The sequence below is a fragment of the Paralichthys olivaceus genome, chromosome 7 (assembly GCF_024713975.1).
Source record: "Paralichthys olivaceus isolate ysfri-2021 chromosome 7, ASM2471397v2, whole genome shotgun sequence".
NCBI lineage: Eukaryota > Metazoa > Chordata > Actinopteri > Pleuronectiformes > Paralichthyidae > Paralichthys > Paralichthys olivaceus.
In genome coordinates, this window is record NC_091099.1 from 15,762,312 (window position 1) to 15,784,975 (window position 22,664).

General features: G+C 40.5%; 2 protein-coding genes across 2 annotated transcripts; both read right to left on the reverse strand.

The window, feature by feature from the left end:
* LOC109624447 (disintegrin and metalloproteinase domain-containing protein 10-like) lies at positions 1-15,436 on the reverse strand. Its single transcript, XM_020079103.2, has 16 exons — positions 15,203-15,436; positions 12,074-12,224; positions 10,612-10,730; positions 10,256-10,414; positions 9,637-9,737; positions 7,973-8,122; positions 7,110-7,202; positions 6,835-7,018; positions 6,383-6,546; positions 6,098-6,281; positions 4,965-5,115; positions 4,696-4,879; positions 4,483-4,591; positions 4,153-4,373; positions 3,921-4,047; positions 1-3,169 (listed from the first exon to the last, which is right to left on the reverse strand). The coding sequence occupies exons 1-16, from the start codon at positions 15,267-15,269 to the stop codon at positions 2,967-2,969; spliced, it is 2,367 nt and encodes a 788-aa protein (XP_019934662.1). The 5' UTR covers positions 15,270-15,436; the 3' UTR covers positions 1-2,966.
* An 887-nt stretch (positions 15,437-16,323) lies between these two features.
* fan1 (FANCD2 and FANCI associated nuclease 1) lies at positions 16,324-22,574 on the reverse strand. Its single transcript, XM_020114013.2, has 13 exons — positions 21,148-22,574; positions 20,924-21,064; positions 20,447-20,645; positions 20,129-20,362; positions 19,910-20,041; positions 19,695-19,803; positions 19,490-19,609; positions 19,200-19,364; positions 18,947-19,109; positions 18,752-18,855; positions 18,476-18,670; positions 17,113-17,241; positions 16,324-17,013 (listed from the first exon to the last, which is right to left on the reverse strand). Exons 1-13 carry the CDS (start codon positions 22,310-22,312, stop codon positions 16,876-16,878), a joined length of 2,994 nt encoding a protein of 997 aa, XP_019969572.2. The 5' UTR covers positions 22,313-22,574; the 3' UTR covers positions 16,324-16,875.
* Positions 22,575-22,664: the final 90 nt, after the last annotated feature.

Here is a 22,664-nt window from a genome sequence, read left to right on the forward strand (position 1 = left end):
TTGCAGGAGAAACATTTTCACTTTTAATCCCAATTTGTTCCAAAAACACTGAAATCCAACACGTCCCGTCTGTGAAAATGTCCACATCTCTATAAGCTCACACCAGTTTGTAACACAAGCTGTTGTTCATTCATGTTTATGTGTTAAATCAGACCTCAGAACACACGACTAAAACTGCACCACACAAACAATAAAAACCAAAGACTGCACACTTTACAGACAGTAAACAGGGGTCTATTTTATTTTGAATGAGTCTTTTAATTAATGCATTTCAAGTACTCCAAAAATTACATCTCTTTGCACAATACAATTTGAAATTTTTTTTTTTTTAGTAAAAATGTTCAAAGTGAACAAAAATTTCCGATACTGTATAAAACACAGTGAACATTAAAATCAGACAGTAGTATTACTTTTTAATCTTGTGTTCTTTCGGCCTACATCACCTACCACATTTCAACTCAATTTGGACATTTTCAGTGCACGTTTATCTAAAAACTTTACCAAGACTACGAAATTAAAAAGAAAAAGTAAATTTACAGGCATTATTTCTTCTGTTCGTCTACCCAAACCATGCCACAGGATAACAAAGACAAAAATGAGAATGTAACATTAACTCCATCACACTGAATTTGTTTTAACCATTGATGATGGTGGAGAAAACGTATCATCGTAAGCAAATCAGTTCAACTAGCACATAGAAAGAACATAAATAACTTAGAGGAGAGGAAAGTTTGTCACATATGAACATCTTTGAACAATTTACTCTGGAATTAGAATACAAAAAATGAAACTGATGTATCAAAATGTCGTTTTCATCTTCAAATGAAATCCAAATTTTTCCGAAGTACTGTACAAGTTTTACACGTAGGGTTTTCTAGGCCTAATGGGCGCGACGCAGCCTAGACGGTGAAATTTAAAAAGAGCTCCATTTTGTACAGACGTTGGAAGTTGTAGCAACAGCCGACCTGCCTGAATCACCTGCTGTGTGAAATGGATGAAACCGCGAGACACAGTATTTTCATGTCCCCTTCAGAGCCCGCGTTTGATTACTACAACCATCAGGACCGTGTGCATCAATGTTATTTCAGATTCGCAGTGCATGCTTTTAAAAATAATGACGCCATAGCCCGAGCAGAAATTTGCTGAATGTATAATTTGAAACTCTGCCTTTTAATGCTTGTGCAAATCTACACGCCAAATTATTTTTGGTGTGTAAAACCTTTGCATCATAAATAAAGATTCTGCATAATAGATCATGACCAGATTTATCACACCCTTCCAACTGGTATAATCGCTTTCCCAAATCCACCTCCTGCACCGAGAGGAAGAAGAAAACATCTCTCCCACAGAAACAATCCCATCTCCTTCATTTCCTCCAGAAACCTTAACAATGAACAAAAATCAGCTTTTCTAAAGTTTTATGGCACGCTGATGTAAACTCACATTAGGGCCTGCGCTCACGGTCTCTAAATGGGTTTCAGTCCATGATGCGATGTGACCAGGAGAAAACTGCACGTGAGTTTTTGAAGAAAACTAAAACATAACAGCTGCTCGTCTCCTGTGAAACTAGTGAACACACAGAGGAATGTGTTAGTGAATAATGTGACAACACTGCTGCGATACACGGCTCCTTCCACTTTGTTTTAAGACTAACATTAATATTTGTCAAAGTAAATAGTGTTGAGTGACATACAAACATTACAGACCTTGGTCAATTAATAGTCACATTTAATAAATGTGTCTGCATGCCCACATTGAAAAGTTCTTAGATTCGCTATCTTGAAGAATAATAGAATGTTTTCATCTTACATTTTTTTTTGTACATCCACACCGGAGTCATTTTTCAATTTACTTCCACACCCACATAAGCTAACTCTGAAACATGACACACTCTCATTTCTAAACTAAGCAGTCTTCACTTTCCCTTGTTTTCGTAACAGGTAGAATCATCTTAAGCTTCATTTAGTGGTTATTCATTCTTCTTCATCAAAAACAGTAAAGACAATAAAAAGGTGTACCTTCCTTTCTGTTCCCGTGATTCCAAACCTCATCTAGCTTGTTATGCGACATGAGCAAAATGTGATGTTAGCAAGACAGTTTTTTAAAAAAATATGAAGAAAGGGGGACCTTAAACAAACAAGGCCTAGAATGCGGGATATGGTGACCTTGTTGTTCAAATCTGGAACCTTGCAATCGAAACGTGAGAGAGATCCACCTGACTGGAAGACCGCGGAGAGAACTTGACGGCCTCAAATCCTCAGCAGCGACATCCAAGGAACTCCTCACGACCATCATTCCTTCATTCATGTGTTAAAGAGTCCTGAGAGCACTAACCAAAACAATAAAAAGAAAAAAAGTGAAGAATTACACATTTACAGTAGAAGAAATAGTTTGTTTTCACTTATGATACACTAAATATGTACAGTCACATGCAGAAGACTGTCTGCACAAGAGACCGGAGCCTGTGTCTTTTGCCGTTTGACATGTGTAAATCACAAAAAGTGCCGCAAATCCTCTCTGAGTGTCTCTCATTTCTGGCTTGAGTGTCAAAAGAAAAGCACAGAACAATTTACCAGCAGCCACGGGTGTGTCACTCAACGAAAAAAAAATAAAAATAAAATAAACACTTCACAGAATGTACTAAAGCTACACATTAATCCTTAACTCCTTGGCACTCCTTCAAAAAAAAGAAAGAAAGAAAAAGAAAAAATGTGGAGATGCTAGATCGCACTGCATTGGAAATGGCTGATGGTCGAGTCAACTCCACAAAGAGCCAATTGAGTTGCTAGATAGTGTTTTCTCTTTTCCACGTGTCCGTTTTGTCTGTAGATGGAGGATATGGTAGTGACTAACAACCATGTCAGGCTTTTCTTTGGATGGAGTGACGCTTTTGTTTCCCACTGTAGGCACAAGGAGGAGCCAAGGCATTGGGGGGAGGTGTGGGGGGAGGTGGTGTCCGCAGGGTCTCAGCGTCTCATCTGGCCCATCTGATAGTTTTCTCTGGGCTGACGGTGGTGCCTCTGGGGCTGTGCCTGTCGCTGGGGCTGCCTCTGGGGCTGCCGCTGGCCCCCGTGCCCGGCGTGGCCGTGCGGGTGGGAGTGCGGGTGCTGAGACTGGTGCTGCACCTGGGAGTTAGCGTGCTGCTGCGCTCGCCGCCTCTTCAAAGTGCCTGTCGGGAGAAACATTCTGGGTGAGCTTGTTGAAAGACAGAATATCGATCAACAACGCTTCAAACTAAATCTTTGTGCATCATTCTGCCTTCGAAAAAGTCAAGATCTTTAGATCATTGTATCGACAACAAATGGAGGGATTTGTGAATTGTAAAGGTTACATATGGTGCAAGGACTTCTATAGAAACACTGCAGAAATGGGATAGATGAGATACATTTGGGAAAACGTTTACCTAAGAAAAAAATGAATTTATTTGAACAGGCATAACAGTCGGGCTGCAAAACATGGGTGAGTGGCAGGTGTTTGTTGCAGAACTTCCTGCTTTTCATTCTGGTGACGTGATGATCTGTCACCACAGTTTCAAGCAGTTTGCCAGCAACATAAATACTTGATTATAACTGACAAATGCTTCTTAAACCTTTTTCTGTCCAAACTTAATGTAGAGTAAATATACAAGCAGAGCAGGGTGGCTGCGGGGGATGTGAGTGGTCCCCATGTGCATGCCTAATTGTCCTTGGACAAGATACTGAATATGTTAACAGTTTAATCAGATTTCTTTTTTAATATATGAAAAACAAAACTTTGCTCAGAAAAGTGCTGTGGGAAGTGATGATGACAAATTTGGACTCATAAAGCTCATTACCCAGTCGATGGGGTATTAATGTGAAGGTAATTGTACTTGTTAAAAGCTTAATGATCCTGTTTACCTCAGATGTGAAAAAAGTTAGTTTGTAAACCTCGGAACTCACCTGGAAGTGGTTTGGGAGGGGGGAGTTTGGGGTTACTGCTCGGTGTGTGCACACTGCAGATCTTAATAAATCCAGCCATGAGCATGATGAGGGCAATACCCATCAGCAACACTGCCCACCAATGAGCCTGGAGAAGAGAAGGAACTAAGTCAAACACAATCGATACAGAAAACACTTCATATAATTATAACTAACAACTGCTCAGAATCCTAATCAATGGGACAACACATACCACAATCCACTCTGCAATGTTCTCATACAGCTCAGGGTTGAAGATGGCCTTCTTTAGCCTGGCCAGCGGCCCATCTGCATCCACCAGTCGACATTTCATGAACACGTCACAGTAACCCTTGAAATCGTTGCAAGGTGAGCCGGCCGGCAGTGTGGTCACTTTCTTATTAAAGAAACGAGCCAGCCGCTCTGATCCGGTGCTGCTGCACGTGTTAGGATTCACTGGGGAGAGCGATCAAAGATAGTCAAAACTATTTGAATGGCAAAGACCTAATCTAAGGCAGAAGGAAAAAATAGCTATGAAGCTGAGAAAAAAGGGTAAGTGACTCACTCTTCTCCATGCAGCACACGTGGCAGAGCTCGGTTTCGTCCTTGCCATCTTGGCTGGCACAGGTGCACGCCTCAAGCCCATACTTTTCACAGATGGAACCGGAGCAGCCCTGTCGGGGAGGAGCGTGAGGACAGGTGAGGTCAGGCAATGGCTGCTTTGAATGCGACATCGCTATGACAACCACTTCGGAGTGTTAAGCCTTCGGCTACTCACCCCGTTGAGGCAGACTTGTGTCTCTCCGTGGCAGGCGGTGAAGTTGGCTTTGGGCTCAGATGTGGGGCACTGAGGACTGACTCCGTTGCACATGCCCTGGTGAGCACACTCTGACTCCTCTCTGCACTTGTCATTACGACCCTTGTAAGAGCAATCGGCCGTACAACAAGGACCTTGGCTGGGACTGGTGGGAGAGAGACAAGTGTTGAGTCGTGAGGGATCACAACTAAAGTTCCCTAAGATACATAAGAAATAGAATCCAGGTCTACCTGCAAACTTTGTTTGACTTTAATTTGCACTTCTTGTTGTCGGCCTGGTTGGCATCATAGCAGCACTGGTCCTTGCACTGATCACTGTAGCCGCAGTCACACTCCTCTCCTGGCTCCACCAGACCATTACCACAGATGGGCTGACCAGACTCTGTTTAGAGAAGGAAGAATAAAAACTAAGCCTGGGCAGCAAAAACTTTGTTTCCAACTTTGACATGAAACTATTTTATCACGAAAGCCAAAGCAAAGAAAAAATGATGCAAAAGAATAAGTTGCTGCAGTAATAGGGAAATAAAATCAATGTTTAACTGTGTTCATATAGAAACAGACTACAGTGATAACCGCTTATAGTGATCACAGATATAAAGATAAACCATTTATATGGATCAAAAAGCTTGGAACAGAATCGTTCCTATACAAATGCTGTTTAAATTATTTGGTAAAAGTGATCAGGTAGACATGAATTATTGAAATGCTTTTAAGTTGCTGTTTGAAAGTTGACTTAAGTGACAAAAAAAGATAGGAAGAAACTAGAGCCTAACCAAGGTGGATTTATTTAAGGCTCTGTATATTACAGTTGAATTTAATTAAAAAATGTATGTAAAATGTAAACAATCTTTTCTGCATCATTTACTCTGTAAAATAAAAGGTTTCATATAGACAAACATAAACGTTGATATCGCTGTGTTGTATCTCATATCGACCAATATCATTGGCCAACCTATAGTTTATACATTGGTCGGGTTCTGGAAAAATATATTTAACTGTCTGTGATGGATTGAACTTTGACCTCTCCTGATATACTGTTTATTTACTATTGAATTTATTTGTATTCTATGTTGTTGTTTTTCTGTGGGCCCAAAAACTATTTATTGCATAGTGGACAACAAAATTTTACCTAACCTAGCACTATCTTCCAATTACTCCTTGTGAAAGAATTATACAGTACTAATGCCAATATTGCTTTTCAAAGCCAACATCACCTTAAGTCCTGGTGCTTTCTGAGTTACATTGATTTAATAATCAGCCTTCATAGGGTTAAAAATCCCCAACACTCATTAGAATGGCAGAGAATCTGAAACAAATCTCAGTAGAGGCAGTTAAATCGAAAGTAAAAAAAACATAAAACGTACCAACAAAGCAGTTGCCTCTCTTCTTCTCCAGCACCTGGCTGATGTTGCGAACGCTACAGATGGAGAACTTATTGTTGTTGAGCTTGTCTCCTGATGTGGCTCTTGCATACATGATATAATTGCCCTTCTCCTTCTTGTCTTGGCTCTTGGATTCCCCGGGGGTACACTCAGATCCAGAGTCATGCTGAGAGTGAGGGGAAAAAAGGTTAAAAGAGAAAAGGATAAAATGTACAAGCCCCTAATAAATCTCAATGTGTATAAATGTGGAACATCTGAGTAACTCACCGGGGAGCCAAAGTTGTGTCCTACTTCATGTGCAAAAGTGATATGGGAGACTTTGGGGGGTACGTGGGAGGCATAGTTCTGTACGGTGATTATACCAGTGTTGAGAGATTTCTTTTTTCCATCTGAGTAGAGCTTGCTTTTTTCACAGATGCCTCCAGAGCTCCCTGAGAAGCAAAAGCACAGGTTGGAACAATCCTTCCAAACCACAGCACAAATGAAGGATTTTCTCATTAGAGAAGAAAATCTGTTTTTTGTCAGGATAACTATTCATTATTTTTTCCTTGAATGATCTTACATATACACTAAGCAAGGTTTGGCTATAATGTGCCTACAACCCAGTACAATGAATGTAATAAAGGATTAAAGGCTTCAGGGTATATTCATATCTTGCTTGAAAATGGATCAGACTTTCTGGAGTTGCTGAATACTGATGATACGCTGTCTTCCAGTACCTGAGGGGGCTCCCACCCAGGCCAAGCCCAGCACTCCGTCATCAAAGTCTCTGTCTGTGAAAACGTAAGCGAGGCAGTAGTCGTCATGGTTCTGCTCAGAGTTGAGCTCCAGGAACTTCTCCACGCCAATATTTGAAAAGCGGAATGGGTTGGACCTGTCCCTCTCGACATTGGTGGTGTTTATCTGTGAAGGACAATGAGGACAATGTCAGAGGAAAGGCAGTGACCATATGTAAAATAAAAACTTCAGATCAGTTTATCAATACATCACTTACCCTGATCCTTTTCACCATGAAGCTGATGTTACGAATGCCCATAAAGTCAGTGCCCTGGTAAATGGCATCAATGGCCTTGACGTGACTGGAGATCTGAAATTGAAAAGGTTTCACAAAACATTTTTTTTTTTTTAAAAGCTTTGACTGATCTTAACAGAGATAAAAAAACAAATCAAAACATCTCACTGTCAGATATTGACCTGTGATGTGTGCTAACTTACTATGAAAGAACAGTATGTGTGTAAAGAGCTAAGCAAACAAACTTTCACTGTATTCTTTTCAGCATCGGTGGAATAACTAATATTACTAAAACTATCCACGCATTAGCTATGCGGCTCATCCTTTCAGGGTCATGGGGGGGGTCTGGAGTCAATCCCAGCTGACATTATGCTTGAGGCGAGGTACACTCTGGATTTTTGAGTCGCCAATTAACATAACCTGCAAGTCTTTGGACTGTGGGGGGGGGTAGCCTGAGTACATACAGAAAACTCACACAACACACTCCTCCACAGCCCTTCACAAGGAAAGGCCCTCACCAAATCAGGGTTTCAACATTGTATTTGAGAAATAATGTGAATTTGTTTAGAATTTAAGAGGAATAGTTTGATATTGTGATAAAAACCGTAACTGGAAGGAAGCAATCAAACCCTGATGTTAGCTCTGGTGTGATTTTTTTGTTTGTTTCGAGGTTGTTAAGTGTTAGGACTAATCACTGGCAGAGGTGTTATTATTCTGATACCACCATTTTTGATCATTTAAAATCTGCCTCTGTGGATGGAATGATTTCATACTTGCTGTGTAAATGTCATTTCTACAGCCCTGCAATGGCATGACTCAAGTGACTGACACTGACTGTGTGTTACCTGAGCAATGACAGCCTCTCTGGTCTTGTAGTACTTGAAGAAGAGATGGTCAGTCTGAATGAAAAGCTGGCAGGTGTTTTTCTCAGCCTGCGCCATCCTCCTCTTCCTCAGCAGCACAGGTTCGTTAAAACCTGCCTCAGCGTAGAGCTCCTGGTGTGAGCAGAACAGGAGACGGAGAGCAGGAAACAGTCAGTTAAATAAAACATATATATAACATTTTCAACCAAACAGTGGGTAAATAAGTAATGACTGGTATTTTTAGGCTGTGGTTTTCAGCTGCAGCATGTTCATAGGCAGCAACTGTGCTTAGGAACATGTACTTCTCATGTCACACACGAGGAGAGTGTGGAAAAAAGAAGGAATAATAAGGCCGAATGCAAACTTAACCATTTAAATGAAAGACTTTTATTTTGGGGGAAATTTCTTGATTGACTCAAAGTGACAACTGGACAGTGCTTCTCTTGTGTTGTGTGCAGCTTTAGGAATCTTCAGTTTGTCTCTCTCCAGTATTACCATTACAATAATATACTTCAGAGCGAAGCATCTGATTATAAAAATAAATAACCAGTGATAAAAATTAAATACCTGTGCTTATCTGAGGGGTTGTGATCAGAAAGAAAATATATACAGATATCAAAAAAATGTTTAAGAAACAACAACATGTCTCAATAAAGCATTTGTATTTTTGGTTTGGGTGGTAGAAATTGAACATAGACAAGTATCTCTGCTTGGAGTAGAAAAACAGGAACAACTTGAGAAAGGGCTTAAAAATCTTTTTTGGTTGGCAGAGTCTGAGGATTCTGAAAATACCGTCAGAAAGGTGTCACGTGTTGTTAAAAGGCCTTTCAGGGATTTCAAAGATTGCTGCTGAGTTATTTTCCAGAAAATTGGATGCTTAGCACTGTGACTTTAATTTAATGATAATGGTGAGCATGGGAGGCATAGTAGTTTGTGGGGTGAGAAGTAACAGCTGCTATTAAATGAAAAATACAACATGAAATTTCTCTCAAGATGAATGGCTGATCAGACTAAATTTTGTACTATGTAATTTCACAATTCACATACAGAACACATTGCATTAAACCTCTAATGTAAATTTTTATCTGAATACATACACATACAGAAATACACTGTAGCAGGTCTTTGAATTTGATTTTTACTAAAAGTAATTCCAAAGAAAATGTCACTGTTAGAACACGTGTTGATTATGTGTCTATGTGTTTGTTGAGAAAATATTATTAGGCTAATGTGTTAAATGTAACAGTACAGTATCTAAGCTTGATTAGACAGGTTTGATTGTTTCATATACTATGTTGAGGATTAGAGTGTATATTTGTATGGAATTTGAATGTACAATAGTTCCATGTGAATTCTTTGATTAAAATGAAACCAGGAGATACTGTGTGCAACCCCACTTTAGAATGAGAAAGTAAAAAACATTCAGCAAAGAACAACTCTGTTCCTGCTGTTCAGATGAGCTACTCATTTATCATGTTGACAACCACTAATTAAGTAGAGATGGGCTTTTCTCACCAGTCAATGTAAATTCAAATTGCACAGAGACACTAAAAAATGTCTGTGTGGGCATCTCTGGAGCTGGGTAACAAAAAGAAATGTCTTTCTTTAACTGTGAGGGTTAATTGTGGTGTGTGGTGAAGTTTCACCTTGGGTGGCTCATCTATGGCAGATGTCTGGTACTTCTTCATCCTTTCAAACACTGAGCTATCAGCACAGCCTCCTTCTGGGCCATACTTGTGCGGGTAGTCTGAGTGAGAGAGGCAGACACAACACTATGAGGATTATGGGAGACAATGATAGCTACTTAACCCCCTGAGTCACTCTATTTCTGGCACTATTCATGATCAGCTAATGGATGTACTTACACGCCACTTGAGCCTAGCTTTGCTGTGTGAGCTGTTACTTTCCTGTCTCCCTCATTAGCGATTCTATTCACATTTCTGTTTAATTTGCCCCTCAGCATCATACTATATGTACACAGATGATTTGAAATTACAGGGTGCCAGGGTAGTGAAGTGTGTTTGGTGCTCACTAGTAGTACCAACATTGTAAAGACTGTGTAAATGAGCTTGTAGCCAAAGAGAAAGATCGTATTACTCATCTAATGAGCACCTCAGGTATCTTTACTCCCTGGGAGGTGATTTATACCAGTCAGCCTCCATCAGCTCCACGGCTCCAACCTCGCACTGTCCCGACCACACATTTACATATGCGTGCATTCAGACTCTCAAAGCATTTCTGTAACTGAATTTGCTGGAAACTTACGTATGTCGTCTTCGTGGTAAATGACAGAGTGGAAAGGCACATCTTTGCCCTCCAAGTATCTCTCTGCAGGCTCCACGTAGTAGTTGCCCTGGTAGCTCTGAATGAAGCCCTCGAACTTACCATCCACAATGGAGCCATGAGTCAGGGTACCTTTCTCTCCTGGGAATCCAAAATTACAAAGTTATAGATGTTTTTTTTTTGTTTTTTTTTTTACACAAGATCGGAAATGTGTATTTCAAAAACAAACAAAAAAAATCAACATAATACATAAAAAACAAAAGGCCTAGGACTGCATTGCTGCTTTGCTTTTACTTCAATAAACACATTCAAACAAGTGGGTTTAAATGCAGCCTTACCATAGATTTCTCCAGTGTAGATATGAGCCGTATCATAAGGAATCTCTTCTCCTGAAACATCTACCTTTAAATCTTGGGAAAACAAGGTGGTATCCCTCTTCATCCGTAGATTAAAATGCCTAAAATCAAAGACATAAAAATATACAATATGGTAAAACTGTTTCTTTGATGTCCCAAAACCTCTCCTGATTTATTCATGCCATATTCATATTCATGAGTGTGAGCCTATGGATTTGGGTGTGGATCTGAATTTGGATTCACTTTGGAGGTAAGCAGTATTTCCCAAGCCCTTAAGAAAAAGGAAAATGTAAATGAAAATAGCGAGGAAAGGGGTGAAAGCAAGGACATGGTTTGGTATCTAAGCCCTTTTCCAAGCGAAGAGAAAATGAGGATTTATTGAAACAATGGTGTTTTTTTGTCGATCGAACATATGGTAGGGAAACAAAGATGTTATAGTAAACCTTGGGTTTCATGTAACACCTACACAGTGCTATCATTGTGTGCTTGTGTTGTGTGCAAGTGGTTGTTGTGTAGGTCAGTGCACAGTCGCTACATTAACTGCTAGAAAACAAAGGACTTTAGATCTGCAAAATATGCTTAAAGTTAACATGATGACTAGACACATAAATCTTGCCCTTACATGTGAACAGTAGCTATTGAGTCACAGCAGTTTCGTTATGACTTAGTCTCAGGTTGAAAATGCAAGGTACACAAAGAAAGCAGAATAACAGCTATTTCAGCCATATTTAGACATTTTGTTCAAATGAGGCAAAAAAAAAAAGCGCAGCAAAGAATTTGGGTTGCATGTCTAGCTTTGACACAAAGTCAAAAGGAAAAGGAGCTGACACACTTTTCAAAAGGAACAGATATCTTCTTTCTATGGGCCTGTTTTCTTAGCTCTTATCGTTGTCTTCCCTATTAAGCACCATCGGTGTATAGGAACAGCAGGCTGTGCTATGGGCAGGGTGAAAAACAGCCTCAGCCAAGCTCCTAGCCAGATGGTCTTGACTTTGTCATGGAGAGAGTGGGCACTTTCCATCAAACAACACCACCTCTTCAAAAGGCTGGACGAGGAACCATCATAAGGACATGATAAGGACATGAGGTGTCCATCCAGCCATCCCTTACTATATCTTGAGGGAACCTCAACCTGACTGTTTTATCTCTAATGCAGTAACTACCATAAAAAAACTACAAAGAAAATATTTTTAAATCCGCTATCACCTGAGTCAAAACGATGCTCCTGACCAGGTTTATGATTTCATAAAACAGGATTAAATGTAAACAAATTTCAATCACTCTGTAGATCTCTGCTACAGCTGACCTCCAACTTTACTCACAAAGCATGTAGGCATATGTGATGAGCATTGCAAAGTAAACAGACAGGTAAATAAGGAGATCGACAGAGATGCTGTTAAATTTCCCTTTAGGTTAATATCTGCAAAAAACAATCTTGACAAACCTTCCATGGGCATGAAAATCTAAATGAAGGAACTTGTCTTCGTGAGTGACCGCCCTCTTGGCCCTCTGATGCTTGCTGTGCACAAGCTCTGTGTCGTAGGACAGGCCTTCATAGTGACGGATGTACTTGTTCAGGGGGTTTCTGTAGTGTCCTGTTTGAAAAGAACAGAGGGACTCCTGTTAACAACAAGAAGCAAGGACAATTCAAGGCTAATAAACTCTTGTGAACTACACACTATTCCAGAATCTCAGAAATGGATAGATCTTTCTGGCCCTGTTCAGACCTGGTATTAACATCCATCCTGAGAGATCCGATCCCAAGTGGAGAGCTATAAGTTTGTCTGTTCACATCTGGACTTAAAATCCTTCCTGAAATGGTCTCCTGTGACTGCTTCTGATCTGATTCCACTTCCCCACTCTGTATGGAAATAAACATGCACATCCTCTCTTCTCACAAACACCAAATGATGTTGTTTTTATCCAGTCTGACTATAGAGACGGGAGCACCGTCAATGTGTTTGGGTGTTATCAGCGTGTGTGTGAGAGAGAGAAAGAGAGATAAGAGGAGCCAAGCAAAGCCGAGTAAAGCAATGCAGTAAACACAGCTTAAAAAAATAGAAATGTAAATAAAAATATAGAAAATATGAAATATGTGGAAGTCAGTGTTGATATTATAGTGTTCACTGCTTATTCAGTTTATCCGGAAAACACAGAAAATTGTTCAAATACTTTAGATTCATTATGAAATCAATCAAAAGTAGTGTATTCAGCTGGTTAGCTGAGTAGGTGGTACTTCAATGTGGCCCACAACACATTTGCGTCCACACAGCTTAAAGAAGGTGGACCAAATTCCGAGGTGGTCATAGAGATTGGATCTCAAATACATTCTCAATGTTCCTTGAGTGCATTCACACCTGTACTTAGAGGTGTCTACTTCAGATCAGACCCCTCAGGATGGATGTTTATACCAGGTCTGATCGTTGTCTCATTCGTTCTCAGATTTGAATTCATTTACTGTACATAATCAAACATAATAACAATAATATGTGAACATGTTACTAAGATTTCATCACAATAATATACTGATAAAACACAATACATGACCAAATGTCAGAGATAAAACACAAACGTTCAAGGCCAGAGGTTTCAAACAACCCCGGTACAACAGCGTCTCTCTCACATCTGTTAATCTTGGCAGATCAGTTAAACCTAATATAGTTAAAGAAATAGATAATGTGATTTGAATCTTCAAAGTATGATTTGTTTTAGAGTAAATAACTGAGGCATGGTTCATGTTAGGATAATTGAAGTGTTCAAAAGAATGGATGATCGGACAGATATTTGACAGGAAGGATTAGAAAGATGGAAAATAACAGCAAACCAGCATGGTCTGTGTTTTAAAATTCAGCTAAATCTATTTAAGTCAAATGGATGCCAGTTTTGGAGCTGTGCTAAACAACTGCCCCCAGCATCGCAGCATAATTATTTCGCCACCAGAGGAGTGGGTGGCGGGCTTGAAGGAGAGAGATTCTCCAGCACCTCCACCCATTTCACCAACTGCTTCACACGCCTTCTGACAAACTCCACAGGCCATTTAAGCCCTTCTGAAAGTTCCTTATACTTAGATCTTTGCCCCATAACATGGAACACAGAAGAAAGTATTTTCAGTAAAACCAGTTTATGTAATTAGTACTCTCTGACAGGTAATTATCTCAGAAGACTGAGCCATAAATTACAGGATTCAGAGTAACCATGTAACAAAGATGGGTAAGTAGACCAAGCCTCAGCTTCTTCTCCAGTCATGTGCATAATGAAATATTTAGGTGCTAACATTGAATTTTTCATTGAGGTGACTATGAGAAGTAAAGGCCATGGCTATCCAGAAGTATCTTAATTCCTCAAGGCCTACATCAGATAAAACCATAAACACTGAGCAAACACAACAATTTCTGAGACTTGGACTTCTGCGATCATACGAAACCTTCAGAAACACTTACAAACCCACAAAATCCAACATAGTTATATAATAACGTGGTCAAATAATGTATCCCATGCATTTCTTTATGTTAATTTCCCTACATGAGATTGATCAAATGTTAGAAAACTAAAAGCTACTTTTAACACTTTGACAGTGGCTCCAATTTAGGGTTTAAAATATACGTATCACACATTACTGAGTGACACTGATGATATGATGGTGGCTATGGATTAAGGTCTGATTGATTTGCTATGGGATTTGTGAAATGTAAGGTAATCACTAAAGGGATGGTCATGTGTATTTATATGAAATGGGAAGGTAATATAAGAATGTTCTCCCTTCCTGCTCCTTATTTCATTGAGGGAATGTAAACAAGTATACAGGTCTAATTTGTTTTTGGATTACATTGAAATTAATGAAATAAAGTAAACTAACGGACACTGTTGAGTGACTGACACATTGTGTATAACAGTAATATAGCTAATGTAATTCAGTTAATTTCACCTATATACAGGTTGTATAGTGTCAAAGGTACAACTATTAAATCCCTATAAAATAGAGGATTCTTTATATTATCTCTGTTCAGATAACATTGCGGCTAACAGGGTGAACCTGTACCAAACAACACTGACCAGCAGCTAAACAGACACTACAAGTATGCCACTAAACATAAAAACGCATTACATGTAACGTGTTAGCTGTAGCCTAGCTCAGGTAACACAATGTCGGGGGCTAAATGTGCTGTTTTCACGATATTGTCAACGTTAGCGACTACAGCGCTAGCTAGCTCAAAGCTAACGGTCTGCTAGCCGAGTCGGCATCTCCATCTTCTCATAACAATGGCTGTCGGCGCTGTTCCCACGATAACAACAAAACCGAGGCCAAGCCCGACAGTAAAAACCGTGACAACACAGGCAGACAACCGGGCGACGTCGCTTTGTGTCAACGAGCTGCGCGGATCCGGGTCGGCTCCTGCGCTGCGTCTGGTTTGTTCGCTGGAAGTGAGAAAAGGGCGCAGTTCTGTTGACAACACGCAGGCCCCGCTGAGCCCTCCCGAAGCTAACGGCTGCTACACCAGCCTTTTCTGCTCCTCTCTGCCGAACCGAGGCAGCGCGGCGCCCCGGAGCTTTTCCCCGGACACGTCTCACTCACCTTGGGTGTAGTTCAGTAAGTAGGCGAAGAGGAACACTTTGAGAAGAAGCATGTCTGATAAATCCATTGTTAGCGCATTGATGCCGTCCTCACTTTATTGTCCTACTTAGAGGCGCAGCCGCCCTGTGTGTTTATTGCAGCTTCCTCTCATCTCCTCCCTCCCTCCCTCGCTCGCTCTCGCTCTCTCTCTCCCTCTCTCCCTCTCCTACGCTCTGACGTCACGCGCGTAGCAACCTGGCATCCCTTCCCCCAAGCGCGTCCACGACCCAGGTCCGCAAACACTAACCAGGATGTAATGTAACGTAAAGTAATGTAACGTGACGTAATGTGTGTATCTTCTCCAATCCTTACGGAAACTTTCAAAACGAGGAAACCAACGTGATTTTTTCAACATGTCCCAGAGTCCACATTATTACATCCAAGGTGCTCTTAGATTCTAACGTTGGTACAAAGTTATCAAGCACATGTACTCAAGTACAGGTACTTCTACTTTACTTTCATACTTCGGTATTTAAATGTATAATACATCTTTAATTTTGCACTTTTACTTTACACTAATTTGAAACTTATATTTCGTAGCTGCTTTGTTTTTAAAAACAAAAATATGGTGTATTATTATGGATTAAATGCATTGGTGTGAAGCCCTGATAAGGTTTACATGAGGTAATTAATTACTAATATAAATCATAAGGTAATTTGTCTTATGATAAAATAACTTCAATCAATAGTAAAAGTAAAGCCTCTTCCATTTAATTTGTTTTCATCTTCTTCCATAATAAAATTGCAATCCAAACAACCTGTGTGCACAAAATGTCATCTTATTCACAAAAGACCTTGAATGCTCTATAAAAAAAAGTATTATATCGTTCTGTAACAAAATATTTTTTACTTTCACTTGAGTAAATATCTGATACATAAAATGCCTGATTTAAACTTTAAACAAAAATGGAAAATCAATTCCCAGGTCCAATTGTGAGGATTTGCTGCTTTTTTCTTATGTGATGATTCTTGTAGTAAATCGACTTTTATTCAGACAAACATGATATTTTATAGACCAACCAATTATTCACAATATGGAGAAAACAAACAGCAGTTTAATCAATAATGGAAATAATCATTAATGATCTTTTTCTCAGTTACCCACTGATGTTTTATTTCTGGTAGAGTAGCAGCAAAGTGTATTATATATATATATATATATATATATAGCCACTTTATCACAGTAATTACTTGCAAAACAAACTCACAGAGCCATTTTACAATTCATAAGAAGCCAACTACATGTTTCTGTTGCTTGGCAACCCAAGATCCCGTGAATGCGGTGTTGGAAGAGAGAAGGAAGCACCATCAGGTTTGTGTGGTCGTTGGACCAATTTCCTGTCATGCATAACCTCTGATTATGTGTAAGCTATTTCTGATCCTGGCAGTTCTCTGTGATGATCATCCCATGATGCACCTCTTCCTGTTGATGCAGTGGTTGACTTGATGATAAAAACACATTCCCAAGGAACACTCCTTTTGACAACAATCCCCTTACTCAAACAGAGTTAAAGTTGTATATGGAAGATACATTGAGATTTGTGAGTTAAACAGAATCAGCACCCAAATCATGTTTATTTCAGTATTTTTGCTCTGTTTCTATTTAATCTCTTCAGTCATTTATTTTTGTGTGTTTATTCCAGGCGAACTCCTCTGGCTCCACAAGCTTCCACGTGACACACCTCTACATCGGCCCCCAGTTTCTGCAGCTCATCCAGCCAGATCTGTTGTTTCTGGGACAGCCGGTCACTGGGCCCCTTCACCTCCACCAGCTAAAACAAGATAACCCATGTCACAAGGCTATGCAGAATAATCAGACATGATTTAGGGATCAATGTAATTCTAATAGCTCGGATGTGACAGTATCTCACCTTGTAGGTGTTTTCTGAGGTGTTCCAAACCACCAGATCAGGCAAACCTCCACGACAGTGTCTGTAGTCTTTTGACATTCTTGCTATTACTCCTCCTAAGAAGGCTCCACCAAGGCAAGACACCAGAGACTGCAAATATCAGTGAATAAAGGTGGTTATGTTAGTACCATGTTAGTACCTCGTAGACACATTTTATCAGTTATTTTTTGAAACAGATTATTTTTCACAATAATACATCACACAATGTAAGTAAAAAATAGAATACACTATTAGATTCATATAATGTATAACATGACATATAATGACCTCAGACATTTTTTGTCCATTATTTTTAAATTGGCAAAATTGCCATTTTTGCTTATCAATCTACACATCGTACTGATAATGCAGAAACTTGTTTTCAGAAATTTTAGCTAATTTCTTAAACAAAAACTGAAACCTTAAAAGTTTGCTTTTAATTAGTTATTTGATGTTATAAAATGGAGTAAAACATCACGATTGGCTGAGATCGACTCCTGAGTCATGTTTCTGCAGGACTTCAGTACCGTGGCTCCATTAATTGCTACAAGAGTAGACGTCTTCGGCAAAAGATGTCAGAGTTCATATCTAGGATATTTTGACTTCTTTTCTGGATAGTGGGAGGACACAGACACATGACGTCCATCTTTATATCCAGTCTATGTTTATACTAGTCTTCCTTTCCATGCTACTGAGAAGGCCCCTCCCAACGCATCGCACTGCACATTCTAAAGCTCTGTTAAATGACTTTTGATTGTTGGACAACTCCCTGACCAAGGTCCTTTTTGCCAGTCATTTGGGTCGGACAGGCAACTCTCGGAATTTCTTTTTCACAATAACTGTGATTACTGCGCCCCTGGGACCATTCAAAGCTTTAGAAATGGTTTTGTACCCTCTCTCTGATCTATGCCCTGCTAAAGTTTTATCGCAGCGGTGTACAGAGACCTCCTTGGACTAGATGACCTGGGTTTTGTCCTGACATGCAGTGTGAATTATGGGACCTTATTTACAGAGGTATGTACTTTTCTAAACTATGTCCATTCATTTTGCCACAGGTTGAATCCAATCAACCTCTAGACACAAACAAAGGCTCGAGTGCCACAACAAAAGATCTTAATACTTTTGTAAATGTGAGATTTTGGTATCTGATTAAGAGATTTAATGAGGATTTGTAATTATTTAAAAACATATTTAATTTTGCCATTATCTTGCACAGATTGATGGGCATTTATGGCAATTTAATCAAATTAAAATAGCATCAACAACACAATATAGTGTGCTAGTGCTTTATTATACTGAATACTTTCTGAAGCCACTGTATACTTGCAAGATTGACAGTAAATACCTGTGCATGTTGAAGAGATGAGAAACGCTCCCAGCTGACCAATGAACACACTTTACCCTCCTGTGAGGTCCAGACATCCTCTAACATGCTATGTAGCGTCTCCACAGACGCCTCACTGAGTAACTGAACACGTGAATCTATTGCCTCCTTCCTGTTCTCATAGAAACAGTCGGTGTAAAGATCCAGTGGACATGTCTGTGAGAGGAAATAAACATGAGTTAAAAACTTGTTCAGATGCGTGGTTATTCAGCAAAACTTATAGAGAGCTTAATTGACCTGGTATGGGTTTCGGAAAACATCTGGAATTCCTTCCATAAAAATGACGTCCCACAGCAAAAGAGCAAACAATGTAGAGAAGGTTGAACCCTCACCATGGATCCCTGTTACATTAACAACAACAATATATTGTTCTTGTGATCAGAGGAACATCCACGTGTTTTAATTTTTTATAGGGCAAGAAACAATGTTTACCTTGGTCAAATCCTTGTTGGCGGTAATGTGCTAAACACAGCTCTTCCACAGAACATATTACAGTGGCATCATCGCTCTCTTTCCCCTCCTCATTTGCATGTAAAAGAAACCTAGATTTGCCCATGCCTCCCTCATGAGGAAACAGCTGTCCTCGGATTGTAACCTGCAGACAAAAGTACAAGCAGGAAAATATAAAAGTAATAAAAGGGTTTTCCCAAGAAAGCTCAGTGCAGACATACTGCAGCAAACTCACATGTTTGACATCTTGGACTTGAATAGTGGGTAAATCTCTGAGTTGCAGGCGATACTTCTTGAAGCTGGCAGACTCTTTCATCCGAATGGCTCTCTGATGCAGGGAGAGTTTATGTCCTGTTCGTACCAGAGTGTCTGTCAGCCCATCTCTAATAGCACAAATTGCCTGAATGCAACAGGAAAAGAACAGCAGCCATGCACATGAAAACTCGTCACATCTATTCCTGAGCACGATGAGTGAATGAAGTGATAAGGATGTATCTGAGGAGGTGAGAGGATACTGCAACTCACTTGCTCAGGTTTCTTTAGGTGCTGGTGAAGGTTTAACGCCAGTCGGTCCCACCATCGTCCTCGACTGTCAGGACAGTAAACGGACTGCGACAGTAAGGTGTGCAGCTCCTCTACTGCTTCCTGTGACACAAAACTCCTCTTTTTAATGATGACATACTTCAAACATGGTTACATGTGTGAGTTTCAGTGGATGAGGTCAACAAACCTCATATTGACGTAGCCTCTGCAAGATCTCCACCCCTCTGGATAAAATACGAGTGTAAGACCATCCTGTAGTGAAGCTGCGCAGGAACACAGGCAACTCTTCCTGATGACTATCCAACACAATAATAATGTTAATGTTTAACAATCACGAAGGACTCTGTATCTGTTTTTCAGACAGAAACAAATGGATTGATAAATAAATTGACGGCTCATCACCTGAAGTCATGGTTTTTCTTCAGCTCCTGCCAGGCACTTTTGGCAACAGTGTAAAGCTCTAGGGCCTCTTCCCACTGACCTGCCTGCATCGCTGAGTTTACCTCTTGCAGAGATCGCATGGATAATTCATACCTGGTGGGATGAATGGAGTTAGATGTATATATTTCTGTTTATACTTCTAACAAAAACATCATCTGAACCCTGTTGGCAGGCCCTCACCTGATCAGGTCGTCTCTGTCCTGGAAAACCTTGGTGGTACGTTGCATTGTGTAGTCTGGGAAGGCCAGACGCCCTGAATTGACGAGCAGGATGGTAAAAAGCTGGCTCTGCCCAGCAGCTGCCATCTCTTCCTCATCCATGGTGTCCGTCAGAGAGAAGAGCAGAAGGATGCGGGAGAAAACAGCTCGAGGACCATGACACAGACGCACACAGGAACCTGCAAGCTTTTTCACCCTTTAACGTTGGAGAGGAAAGCACAGGTGTGAAATCATTACAACATTAGTAGTGCAGTGAATACAAAGTCACTGCTCATCTCACCTTTTGAGGATGACAGCCCTGATGTTTTGAGCAGGGCTCAGAGAGAAGATGGACTTTTGTTTGCTCAGATTAAGCAGCCCGTCCACAAGCTGCTGTTTCTGAGTCCCAGAACTGCCCAGATGGAAGCTTTTAGCCAGAGCTTTGAGTTCAGGAGCGGGCAACAGATCTAGAGCCTCTCCGAGGTCCTCAAGATCATTCTCTTTAAGATAAAAAATCTAAATTTAGCGGACATCTGAAGAATAAAAATAAATAATGTACACATTTGGGTTGGTGTGGATTTTCACAAGGATAACACAAATGGTATTAACTCACAGTTACTATACAACAATTCAATAAGTCATTGTCTTAGCAGTAAAAAAAAATTAAGAAATATTAAAACACAGCTTGCAACAGTCTACTAATAAATGTCAGTAATTTGGAGTTTCGGCCAACTCAGCCAGAGATGTAACATATTAAAAACATCTGGGCTTCATTTACCTGACAGCAGAAAACCACTTTGAACCAGCTCCTCAGCAACAGGTCCCAGATCACTGCATATCTGTTCATAATCCAGTTTATTTACTTGAAGCCACTTAAGCTTCCTCTGAAAGAGCCTCACATACAGCTTCTGCCCCATGACTTTTGATAGAGAAGACACATGAGAACAATTATTTCTATTCATTGTTGTTAAATTATAATAACTGTGTGACACTCTAGCGTACCTGATAGCTTCTCAAATGCGTGTACGAGTGACATATCATCCTGGTTGAACAAGGCTCTGTCGTCTTCATTCTCCAGCACAGCTTGTAGTACAGTTCTGAAGTTACGGAGGTAGTATGGAAGATTTGGTGGATGAAGGCTGTCGACAGCTTGGTCGCTGATGGTCTGCTGAGCAAACTCTGGCAGGGAATCACTATTAATGACTGCAGCGGTTAAATCACATATCTCCTCTGAACTCAGAGGGAGGTCAGACGTTGTGGAAGGCACTAGAGTTTTATCTTGGTCTGTATCAGTTTTTTTGGCTTTATTTTCACTAGAAAACACCTCATCTGACTCCCTGCTCTTGTCAAATTTTGCTTTCTTAGTGAGAACGGAAACCTTGCCAGTGGAAGCCGCTATCTTTTTCCTCTTTGCTAGTTTGGAGGAAGAAACATGCAACTTTGGAGTGACTAGTTTTTGGGAGGTTTCTGGCATAAGAGGTCCTTTTTCTGAACACGATAGATATGTCACTGCTGTTGGAGTCTCGTCGCAGGTTTCTGTCAGGTCGATGACTTTCACACAATCTTTATTGTCCTCAAAACTCTGATTCAGGACATTTTCTTTCTGCGAGCTGCTGAGAGTCTCAGGAGGGTCACTCTCCTTTTCCAGCTGTTCACCATCCGTTTGTGTCCTCTCAGGTAGGTCGTGACACGTTTTAGATAACTTGGAGGAGAGACTTCCCAGGTCAATCGTCCTGACCACAGTTTTACTGTTTATCTCACGTGGAGCCTGCTGAAAGTTATTCTTCTTGAAGTAAGGGCTGATCTTGGTCTCTTTGACCTCCTCTCCCTTGTTTCGATCCTGCTCTGGGGACTTTGCAGGATTCTTTCTGGGTGACAGCTGGGTGCTTGGCACAACATTATTACTTGCTGAGGTGGCACTGCTGTCTCCTCTGTCAAAGTTCTGACATTGCAAATCAATGTGCTCATTGATCCTGAATCTTGGTACCAGTTGGCCACACAGGGGACAGGCCAGCTTGGATGGAGGCTGGCTGCTGAAGAATGAGGTGATTGGAGTCATGGAGGAGGCAGCACTGGCAGGAGTCCCAGCTGAGACATTACCTTTCTTCTTGCTCTTGGACAATGACAGACTTATCCTGGGTTTGTCCTTGTTGGCTCTCTCGGTCATTGTTTTGTTGCTCAGTGAAAACGTCTTTCAGAAACTTCTCTTCGCTGCAAACTTCTCAGTGTAGACAGGGCTAACAATGCTGTGGTTAAGCTAACTTAGCTTAGAGATACTCACATTTAACACGTCGCATATTTGCAGCTTGTTTAGTCTCACGTGCGTCCCAAAGAACACAGAAACATGAACAGAAACCCTGTCAGTGGCTCAGGATGTTAGCTAACGTGCCGGGTAGCATTTAGCCGGAGAGGCGCTGCAGGGCAACAACAATCCCGCTTCTCAGGCGTAACCGGCCGAGCACAGAATGACTGTCAGGGGGAAGTAATCGATCCCAAGTGAGTCGATTATATTAAATTAA